Genomic DNA, 11,680 nt, shown 5'->3' with positions numbered 1-11,680 from the left:
TTCTCTCATTCTTAATTTTTTTTTCTGAACAAAGAGTTATTAATAACTTTCTCATTATCTACAATGCAACGATATTTCACGATCAACGAATGTCCGACTTTATTACCGGTGTATAAGTCGACCTCCAGTTTCTCGTAAAATTTTGGGGGTTTGAAAAGTCGACTTATTCACCGGTTTATAAGACTTTAGTACTAGGATTGATCCAGTTTTTTTAGGCCGATTTTTGCCGCAAAATAATATTTTTGAGAGAAATGAAAATTATTTTTGTGAAAACTTATTATTGAAAAACATACAGTTTTAGCAGTCACTATTTTTTATTCAAATTTCTTTGTAAATACAAATTAGTTTTTCTTAAAAAGTTTTTTTCTTCTCTTTTTCTTTCCTTTTTTTGTCCCTTTTATATGATTTTTCAAATTAATTTCAGAACATTTAATACGTTGTTACGACATGCGAATTTTGAATTTGAGCAATCACTTTTTGACGCGTTCGATGCATGACGATTCTATCGTCATTTCGCATTGTTTGATGGTAGCTTTTTCGGCAGTTGTTTATTATTTTTCAGTTCCTTTCACACGGTTTAATAAATTCCGACATTTTTAATACGTTGTTTTCATGATTTCGAATTCTCACCTTTTGACGTATTCGATTCGTGACAATACCATCGTGATTTCAGATCGTTTGATGATAGTGTTTCTGGAAATTATTTTTCACTTTTTCAGCCCTTTTCATATGTTTTGAAAATTCTGATATTTTTATTGCGATGTAATTCCCAAGTTCGAATTTGAGTTATCACTCTTTGACCGCGTTCGATTATTGACAAATCCATCGAAGTTCACATCGTTGAATGATAATTTGTTTCTGTCTATTACACAAGATTTTTCAAAATCCGATATTTTTAATACGCTATCTCGAATTTGAGTTTTGACATCTTCAATTGAAGCTAACAGAATTTTCTACATAATTTTGACTATATATTTTGACATTATTACTATTATTACTTTTAAAAAGCGGATTTTCGAATAGCGGAGAAAAAAAGTGGATTCATCTGCATTTTTTGTTGATGGACCAATTAAAAAGGAAATCTCTTATAAATTCGAAAAGATGGCCGTCACTGTAAAAGAAAGATTTCACGTGAAATCACGTGATTTGTGACGAAATGTGAACTCAGAAATATGTGACGAAAATGCTTCCTCAACTCGTAACCTCATCGTAGAGCATTGTGGGAGATTGCTAACTAGAATTAAGACTACGCAATCGAAAATAAAGAAACCTAATTTAGGAACAATGAGTTTTTTCTTCTTTTTTTTTGAGAAAAAAAGAGTGACGAAATATTTCTTTACTTTTGACGAGATACGCTTCCTCGAAGAAGTGACAATAGGAACTGTTTCGTCATAAATGAAGTAAGTTTCGCGGTTTCATATTCATTTTTTCCAGCGTGATTAGAGATTAAAGTTAAAATTTTAATATTATCACGATAAACAGACATGTTTTATTTCCCCGAAATAAAAATGATTAATAAAACAAATTTCGCTAACAGTTTTTTTTTTTTTTTTTTTTTTTTTTTTTGAAGAAAAGAACTGATAAGTTTAATGGCCAAGCACCTGGAATGCGTTAATGTAAAAGAGCAATAAAGGAGCGTAAATTTGTTTCGTTTATCTAATTAGTAAAGCATAAGCTTAAAAACTTTGACTAAAAACGGAGTTACATAACTTAAAAATGCTGCATTTTCCTTTTTATTTATTATTATTATTATTTACTTTTATGGTAAATTGATTGCTTACGGCTATTTGCATAATAAATTAGATCTTATTAGTTTGTCATTTCGTTGTTAAACGAAATTAGTATTTTCACTTTTATAGAAAACTTAAAAATTCATTCAGCGAATGACATTTAAAGTACGGTAATTCGCTAACTAGATTCGAAATTTGAAATTATTTAAAACTGAATTTAAAGTAAACAAGTATAATAGCGTCATCGAATTTGTTCTTTTATACTACTTATTATTTATTTTTATTTCAAAACTAAACTATATCTTTGTAAAATAATTTCATTTATATTTCAGCGATATCGAATTAGAATTTCTTTTCAACAATACAGAATTATGATAATGGCCGATATTTTTTGATGTCTTCATTAAATTAGGTTTTCTGTAACGCTTATTAAATAACCGGTTGGCGTGAAATTGTTGAAAACATAATTAACTTACAGAAACTCTTGAAAAGTCCTATGAACACGGTTACGGTAAAAACAGCCGAAATAAAATGTTTATTGCTTCAAAATATCCGCAGTAAATTGAAAATTTGCGCTCCGACACTTCAAATTAAGGTACAAGCTGGTGTTCTTGGTACCATTGAAAAATAAAAGAAAGCACTCGATTTGTTAAAGTTGATTTAATCAGACATTTACGCCATTGATTTTGGGACCAAGTCAGCGATGATTTTCATCCAATGGCAAGCGAGCTCTATTCTTTTTGTTCTTTTTTTTATCTTCTGCCCCTGGGTGAAACTGAAAGAAATGGCTCTAGAAACAGAACAAAATTCCACGTGATTTTTCTCTCCTTTTTTTTACTGAGAAAAGAACGAAATATAATTTAAATGCTTCGTTTGATCTTATCCTAGTAGATAAATCAATAAGCCAGATACGCTTTCGAAGAAAGCGAGAATTGTTTGCCGTGAGCTTAAAGATAATTTTTTTTTTAGTTCTTTTTTGTTTGCTTCTGATATAAGTAGGAAGTGCAATTAATTCTTAATACAAATCAAATCACACGAATGAGAAGTTTCTCATTATTCATGGAAATTTAATTTGATTCCTCATTAACCGAATGCAATTATTTATAAGCCCGCAAAGTTTGCAATCGACGGAAAAGTATAATCAGCTTAAATATAAATTAATTAACAAAGAACGATATTTTCAGCACAAATAGTAATTATATTATTCTTAAAGAACATAAATTATTATCGATATATTATATTATTTATATTATTAACTAATAAAATGGAACATTTAATAATTTTTTATTTAATTTTAATCTTTTTGTGTACTTTTTAAGATTATTTTTAGAAATCAGCATGGCCATAGAACAGGCCATAGAACAAAATTGCGATTACTTCCTGGGCCCCTGTTTTCATAATGGGCCCCCCTTGAAGGTGGTACTCCTGGCTTTCAATTTTCATTAAAATCAAAAATGGTACAGAAAAAATTAAACATAGTTTTTTATAACAGATTTTTTGTGTGATTTCTTTCATTCTTATCATTATGAATAAATATGAGATATGAGAGATGAAAAATTAGATCTTTGCGGCATTTCATCATTTTGAACAAAAATATGTTTTTCATTGTAAAGATAATTATTAAAAACACAAAAATTAATTAGAATTTCCCAATAATCAAAATCGCAATTAAGGATATTTTTAAATTCATAATAATAATTCAAAAGGACATCTTTTAGTTTTGAAAGGGGAATGCTATTGAAAAGATCCTGGAAATCAAAAGTCACAATAGAATTAATTTTATTATGTTTAATAAATTCTAAAATCCGGGGATTACTAGTGATAATTAAAAAAAGAACCTTCTTTAATAATAATATTAATAATTTTATTTAAGTGGTTAGAGAAAATGGCGCCAGATTTAGTTAGGTAAGTATTAGACCCACAAGTGATTGTTCGAAATTTAATAGAAATTTTGAACGGATAATTAAGTATGGAAATTATATATTATTAAATTTAATTTTTAACCTCTTATACAAAGTTAAAATGTTTTTAATGATAATATTATTATTTATATTTCTAAGCTTAAAGTTTTTACTATTTTTTAACTCCTTATTTGAAAGTTCAACATAGAATTTTTTTTATAGAAGATTGTTTAATTATTGTTAGCTTTGTCTATAGGAGTAAATACAAAATTCTTTTGTAGTTGCTTAATTTCTCGATCAATTTTGGAAAACTTTGTAGAATTGTAACTGTTATTTAAATTTTCCTTATTATTGAAAATAAGTTTTCTAAAGTAATAATAAATAATGAATGGAGTTTCTACTTCTTTTAGGCCCGAGGCTTCTCTGATAGAACCAGCAGGGCTTCTATATAATTGTTTATGTATAAATGATTCAATTATTTCAGTGCAATGGTAGTAAGAATAACTTTAAATCTTATTTATTCAAATAAGAATGAATTGTAATAAATAAGAATAATTTTGCTACCGCATTAAATATAAAAATTAAATCATCGGGAAAATCCAAAAGAGTTTTCAGGCAAGTAATATCATAGCTGCCAATTTCATACCTGCCAAGTTTTACTTCCCAGTGGTAGTGAACTGCTCTTTCAATGAAAGGTTATATTAAAAGAAATTAAAACTAGCAACTTTTTATGTATAAAAAAAATTTACAGATTACTACTGACCGAAAGTGAATGCAAATGAAGGATTTTGTTTTGCAATAAGAATAATTTGAAATGTAAGTCATAGTGGTAATTACGAATAAATTATTAAGGAGATAACAATTAAATAAAAGCGAATTATGTTACTACCACTTTTTACATTTTTAGTCTCATGTGGTATTCCTGCAATGGCATACCTGCCAACTTTTTCGATCTTCAAAAAAGAATTTTCGGTGGTAGTAAAGTTGAAGTGATTTTGTAGGTGAACACTTGATTCACTTTTCACCTTTAGCAACAATATTGAGCACACAAGTCAGCAAATGTATGTAATTTCAATAAATCAATCAACCTTTAGCAACAACACAATAAGAATATTTTATATTTATTGGTATTACATACATTTGCAGGCTTGTACGCTCAATTAAGGCTTATGAGCCTTTTAAGTAGAAGGACAGTACGAAGATTTATCCAGGGTTACAGGTTACGAAGATTATCCAGGGATTTCAACCAGTTACCTCCACGCTTTGCACAGTGTTTGACGGGCGAACCCACAATAACAGTTTTTATTTATTGGTATAACATACACTTGCCGGCTTGGGCTCAATTAAGGATTATAAACCTTTGTCAAGTAGAAGGACAGATAGCACAATACGGAGAAAGATAGCATGAAGATACGTCCAGGGTAACAGTGGGATTCGAACCCGCTACCTCCACGCTTTGTACTGAGTTTGGCAGCCGATAATATGAGTAATTGATAGATTTTCGTTATGCATGTTTAAAAAATTCAAATATAGTGTTAGTCAAAGTTAATCGGTCAGGTAGTTAAACAAAAGAACTTTCAGTAAAAAAAAACTGTGGAAGATAATTATAATGATAATAATAAAGTAAGACATTCTTTCTGAAGCATTTCTCAAAATATGACTAACATTACAAAGATCATTTTGAAAATGAAGAAATATTTTAAGAAACATGTAAAATTATGTAATTTTCTGAGTATTAAAAACTATTCATAATTTCATATTTATTAAAAATAATAAGCTGTGCACGAGGTGCATTTTCGACTAAAAAGTGGTATTCGAGCATGTAGTTTAAAAATCAAAAGAAATTTAGTGAAAACTGGAGAAGAAATTCCCACAATGTTTCGAAAATTTAAAATAAAATAAATAAATAATTTTTAAATTGAAAAGAAAGGATTAATAAAATAAGTTGCATTTCTTGTTTAATAGTTCAGTGTTACAACTGCTCCGGATTTGAGAAAATATTTGATAAAACTGCAGAAAATTACGAAATTCACTATAGTTAAAATAAAAATGGAATGGAAATAAAAAAAAAACTTTATATGTTTGGTTAAAATAACGTAAATTTACGGTAAGAATCGGTTACGAAATTCCCTATAGTAAAAATAAGCTTTAAAAAAACGTCAATATTTATATAACCGAAAATAAACTTTAATAATTTGATTAAAATAACGTAAAAAATGCTTCAAAAAAGAAACCTACTTGGTCAAAATTACGTCAAAAATCAGTTACGAAATTCACCATAGTCAAAATAAGGGCAAAAAAATGGTTGTTTTTAGGTTAAAAATAACTCAAGTTTTAAAGTTTATTTAACGGATTTGAGACTACCACTTGAAACGAAAATGAAACGTTTGGTCGAAACGTTTAAATGCTCTTAGCCTTGTGGCATTTTAACATTATTTCACGTAATTAATACTTATCTCTGCTGCATGGGAATCATTGATATAATTAGAAGAAATTATTTGTGAATAATTTTATTATTTAAGGAAAAATCATCCATAATTCCTCATCAGAAGAAATGTTTCAAACAGTATCTATTTCGAAATGCAAATTCAGCGAAAAAAGAAAACAATAGTTTCTAACAACGCCACTCATGAATTGCTCTTTTTAATCAAGTTTAATAGATATCTTGTAGTTCGAATTGCAGTGATGGAGACGAAAGCTTTCTCCATGAATCACCTACTTTCTTTTATCGCGGCTTCTGTAACTGTAACCTTAATTGAATACAACTCATCTAAAATTGTAATCGCCCAAGAACTCTCGTCCCATTCCCGTAACCCGATTGGCTAAAGGATACTAATGCAATAAGAACAGAGAGAGTCAAAGCTCACAGTTCGATACTCGATAATCCATGCAATCATACAGGATTTACCAAGATGTGATAGCAAACGAGAGTACTAAAAAGGCATCCATGTCCCAAAAGAGAGCGTTGATAAGCCGGGTGGGGAAAGAGAGCTGAAAGTTAGACGGAATCTTGGAAAAATGCGCCAACCGAAAGAAAATGGAAAATGTGATTTAGAGTAAAAGGAATATCTGACTTTATCGCAAAGGCGTTATTTCCCTTTAAAAGACCCGCTTCTTTTTTCCACAAGACCTATTTTTTCCCGCCTCTGGTTTTTTCCCGCCCCACTTGATATTCGGGGGAGGAAGCTGGATCATTTTTTTTTTCCTTATTCCCTTACAAATTCTTCTCTTCTATTCTTGAATTGGGGGGAAGTTTTTATTCGAAGACCGCATCATGTAAATGCGACGACTTTTTTTCCCCTTCATCAATAAGTCGGCGAAGCTTTTTTGCTCGGCGACATGTTTAGTTCTTTTCTTTTTCTTTTTATCAGCCATTTGAGCATTTCGATTCTTGGCCCGCGATCTGTGATTTTTGTTGCGGCAGTTTCGGCAATGGCACCGAATTTAAGTGAATTATGCGATTTTTTTTTTCTTCTTCCTTCTGAAGTAAAAGGCGACTGGCGCTAGAAAGCTTTTTTGAATTGACACTCGGCGTGCGTTTGGATTCGGTGACTTCATTTGGGCATGTTTGCCCGAGTCGGGCAATCAGTACTGCTCTTGGATCATCTTCGTGAAAGGGGAGATTCAGAGTGGGTTAAGGGGGGGGGGAGGTAGGAAGTGTGATGCCAAACAATACTAAGAAAGAAAAGTCTAAAAATAATGTGAGAACCGTGCCACCATTTTATCTCCATTTTTGGCGATTAAGCAAAAGTTGGCTCTCACCCAAGTCGCAGTATTTTGTACTTTCAAATACAAGGTTATTTATCTTCAAATACAGAATGTCCTTTAAGTTCTCATTGAGTATTTATATCGTAACGAACGCATAAAATAGAAATGCAAGAGTTTAATAATAAACCATAGAAAATTATACATATGAATGAAAAGCTTGTAAATAAACAATAATACACGGAATTCACTTTCTTCTGGAGGAAAGTTTATTTTCTTCTATTAGAAATGTTTTGTTTTCGAACAGCCTTGTGACCCACAAAATAAATGATTGTGGTCAGTACTCAGTAAACCTTTCAGGACTAAGATCACGTGATTCTCTCTTCACGGTATCATACAGTCCCTGGCCAAATTATTAAACTCACTCTAAGATTCTATGTAAAATCTTAATTATCAGGTGATACTCTATACAGCTTTATTGTTTTTACGCCACTGAAACCAGTTTGCACTTCTTGTAATGCAATACGTTTAAAAAATAATATATTAATGCAAATAGGAAGTAGTATATAAAAAAATCTCCTAAATAAAAACCTATTACATGTGTGTTTAAATATTAAAGTATTGCATACAAACTCGTGCAAAACATGTAATTGTTTAAAAAAAAAACTACAGTGAGTCTAATAATTTGATCTAATTTTTATTTTATTTATTATTTTTTATTTCATTTATTTATTGAAACGATATGAACGATAGAACTTACGGAACAGCTTGTATTACATGCCGAAAAAATTACTTTTATTTACTGATATTAAGATTATAAAGAAATTTCTAAAAAAATTATTCTATAAAAAATTTCTTATTAAAAATATTTCTGCAAATTATATTATTATAGGAGGTACTACCTTCGGGTCTCTCACTTATTTACCCTCAAAACTAAAATCATATTTTGCTTCTTGGCAAAAAAAAAAAAAATCGATTTTCACATCAAAATTGAAATAATTCAATTAAAAGCACCAAATTTTTCTTTAAAGTATAAAACATTGACTTGATTCTATTCGCGACTCTAATTAGATAAAGTTAAACCAATCTGCTCGATTATCACTGCAACTTCATCGAAAATTTTGTTTTTAAAATTCCTATATAATAATTAGCTACTATAAAAGCTCGCTAAAATCTTTTAGTCAAAGAGATCGTTTAGTAATGTTGTTATAAGCTAATTCCTAATGCTTTAAATTTTTTTATTCATTATTTTCCGGACGCATTATTTTCCGTCCGGACACAGTTTCACGCAAATATTGTTATAAAAATGAACTTAAAAATTGCAAAACGGTAAAAAATTAGATTCCATTTTAAAGACGTTCATCCTAAAATACTGCGTGATAAAGCCATATTATAGGATTACTTATAATAAAGAAATACCGATTTTAACTCGATACTTTTAAGTTTTTTTCCCTTCAAGTCTTTGAATTGGAATAATAAGAGATAGCTAAAATATTTCTAGGATACTAAAAAAGTTTAAATTTAGCTTCCATTCGAGTACAGGATTCCGAACTTTTTAGGTTCACCATCTTCTTTGCAAGTTGTTAAAAGTGGTTCCAGTTGTCGTCCTTGCAGTGTCAACAACGTCGCAAAAACGATTCCTGAACGGACTCGAAGATACCTGGTGTACTTTTGATGAAGCGACGGCAATCCGTGCTATGAGATCCAAGTGTGATGCGTCCATAGGTGGTGCATAAGCTTATGTCACTCCACAGGAAAGAGTCGTACGGATTGAGAACTGGTGAACGTGGAGGTCATGCAATGAGTCTCATACGTCCAGTTCCTTTCCTTGGGTATGTTGACTCAAAGTGATTACGAATCAATATTTTGTTCAACGAGAACTGGTAGCGAAAATAAGCAAAACCATTGGACACTTGGCATTACTTTTGACTAGGGATTGGAACTGATGTACTCTTTCGCGGCACTTTACACAAATAGAGTTTATCCACTGTAGAACAGTTGTTGTTATCCGAAAAAAAAATTGCAGGATGTGCAATTTTACAGGAAATATGTTCAGAATTCGCAAGGAATTCTCAGGAAAGTTCTCAGAAAATTTAAGAAGTTGTTGTTGTTGTTGCTAATTCCCATCTGGTCTGACGGGGTCAGACCAGATCAATGAATCCGTTGATATTCAGAAAATCCGAAACCAGAATGGGAGAGGAATGAATGTCATTCCAGTCCAGCCCTAAACAGTTCAAGATGTGCTCAGGTGATGCCTGGTTTTGTTGGCATTTAGGGCAAAGAGGAAAGACTTTTTGATTTGCAGAAAATGTGAGACATTTCAGGTGTCCACTGGCCAGTCGGGATAAGCAGGTGTTGGTTCGCCTGTCACCAGGGAGAGATAAAGAGAGTCCTGGTCTTTTTGCTTTATACCAGTAGTGAATAGGTGGAAGCAGCCACTTTTGTTTGTTCTGGGCCTTTTGCCTTGCAAACAGTTCAAGGTATGTAAGCTCTGAGGTGGAGGGGACTGGATGGTCTAGTCCCTTCTTTGCAAGAGTGTCAGCTAACTCGTTGCCGTGGATATCGACGTGGGACGGGATCCATTGAAAGTGGACCTCATGCTGTTGGGAAATGAGCTTTACTTTTTGTAAGATCGAAAAACTGGTTTTATCTCCAATGAGGGCCCAATTTTTGAGGTGTTGAATTGAACTACGGCTGTCAGATAGTATCCAAGTATTTCCAAGGTGCCCTTCACTCAAGATTTTCTCTAGTCCCCTGTCGATTGCAATTAGTTCGCTTCGAAAGACGGAGCAGAAATCGGGGTTTCGTTGATGAAGAGTGTAGTTCTCTCGAGGTGTTTCAATAAATACCCCACTGCCAGTCTGTCTATCTATTTTACTGCCATCAGAGAATATTTTGATGTCGTTTGGAGGGATTTTATTGATGATTTCCAGGGACAATTGTCTGAGGAAGTCAGGCACACAGTCTTTCTTGTCAAGCATGATAGGGAGGCTTTCATGGAAACTAACATTGGAAAGATCCAAGCAAGTACTAAGATTGCTATGAAGATAAAGCATCGGGTTCATTTGTCAACTGATTCATGGGAGGGGGTATGCAGCTTCTGTTGTCCAAAGACCGGAGCACCGTAAGGTAGAAGACTGTCTTGGCTCCTGGTGGTGTTCTTTTTAGTCTGGCACCTACCCTTCGGCCTGTCCGGCTTGGGAGACCCTACCAGTAGCAAGCTACCTCCGGCATAGCCCTCCGGGTCATTGGTGCGCTCAAGCCTCACCGCCCCGTCAAGGCAGGAACACCATCGGGAGGAAATTTAAGAAGTACAGAAGTCCAATAAGGCGACGATCTTCAGTGGGTTTGTTTAAAGAGAATTGTACCTTTGAATAATTGACTCCAAAAATATTACCAGCTGCGCTAACCTGACCTATGGAAGGTAAAAAAGTTGCCAAATCAAAGAAATACAGACAAATGTTGAAAATGATGGCGATAAGTAGCAAACCTTTGTCTTTTTGTTTACATCCATTATCAATATCTCGCTGAACAGTGTATAAAGAGCTTCAAACGAATAACATACAATCGCTTCCGCACTAGTTGTTATTATAAACTATTCATTACTATTTACATTTCTTAGCTAAAAAACAGTTCTATGTACAGTTCGCAAGATAAAAAGCGGACCACTCTGAATAACTTTTGATCCAATGATTGGATCTTCGCTTTCTAGGACTCGATCTTAATGATTTAAAGGGGTAACCTCTAATATGCTAATTAATTAGCGAAAACGATATTTTTTAAGTTACGAAATCAGACTTAAAAATTTACTTTCTCTGAATAAACATATCTTTTTTTTCAAGTGATTCAGATTTCTGACCCCATGTAATGTAAGTGGCCACATTCTGGGAAATATGATCCCCATAGTTTGATCAAAAGAGTGGTGATCCAAAATTTGGGCCCTTTTATGTTAATTTTATTTTTTGCGTATTTCGGCATATCTCGAGAAATTTTTAAGCGAATTAAAAACTTTTATACATAATTATATAATTCGTTTATCCACAGATAATTCCTTGCAAAATATAACTTTTAAGTAAATATTTGCAATTTTTTATTATTTTATTTATTAATGGTATAAAATATTTAGAATTGTATAGTACGAAATTTCCAAATCTATCGAAAAAGAAAAGGTATATTTATGCAGAGAAAGCACGTTTTTGTGTCTGTTTTCGTAACTTAAGATTTCGTCTGCACTAATTAGTTAGCATATCTGAGACTCCCCCTTTAAGCCATTAAGTTTGAAGATTAGATCAAATGTTATTCAGGGTGGTTCGCTTTTTTATATTGCTCACTGGACATGGTATA

At 32.1% G+C, this 11,680-nt stretch overlaps 1 protein-coding gene across 1 annotated transcript; it reads right to left on the bottom strand.

Annotated features, from left to right (window-relative positions):
- Window positions 1–9,435: 9,435 nt before the first annotated feature.
- LOC147813211 (uncharacterized) lies at window positions 9,436–10,340 on the bottom strand. Its single transcript, XM_087158899.1, has one exon. The coding sequence runs from the start codon at window positions 10,315–10,317 to the stop codon at window positions 9,478–9,480; it is 840 nt and encodes a 279-aa protein (XP_087015025.1). The 5' UTR covers window positions 10,318–10,340; the 3' UTR covers window positions 9,436–9,477.
- Window positions 10,341–11,680: the final 1,340 nt, after the last annotated feature.

The sequence above is a fragment of the Parasteatoda tepidariorum genome, chromosome 3 (assembly GCF_982258835.1).
Source record: "Parasteatoda tepidariorum strain Cologne lab strain chromosome 3, Ptep-v5.0, whole genome shotgun sequence".
Classification (NCBI taxonomy): Eukaryota; Metazoa; Arthropoda; class Arachnida; order Araneae; family Theridiidae; genus Parasteatoda; species Parasteatoda tepidariorum.
Note: the sequence above shows the minus strand (reverse complement) of the source record. Positions and strands in the feature narration are given on the sequence as shown.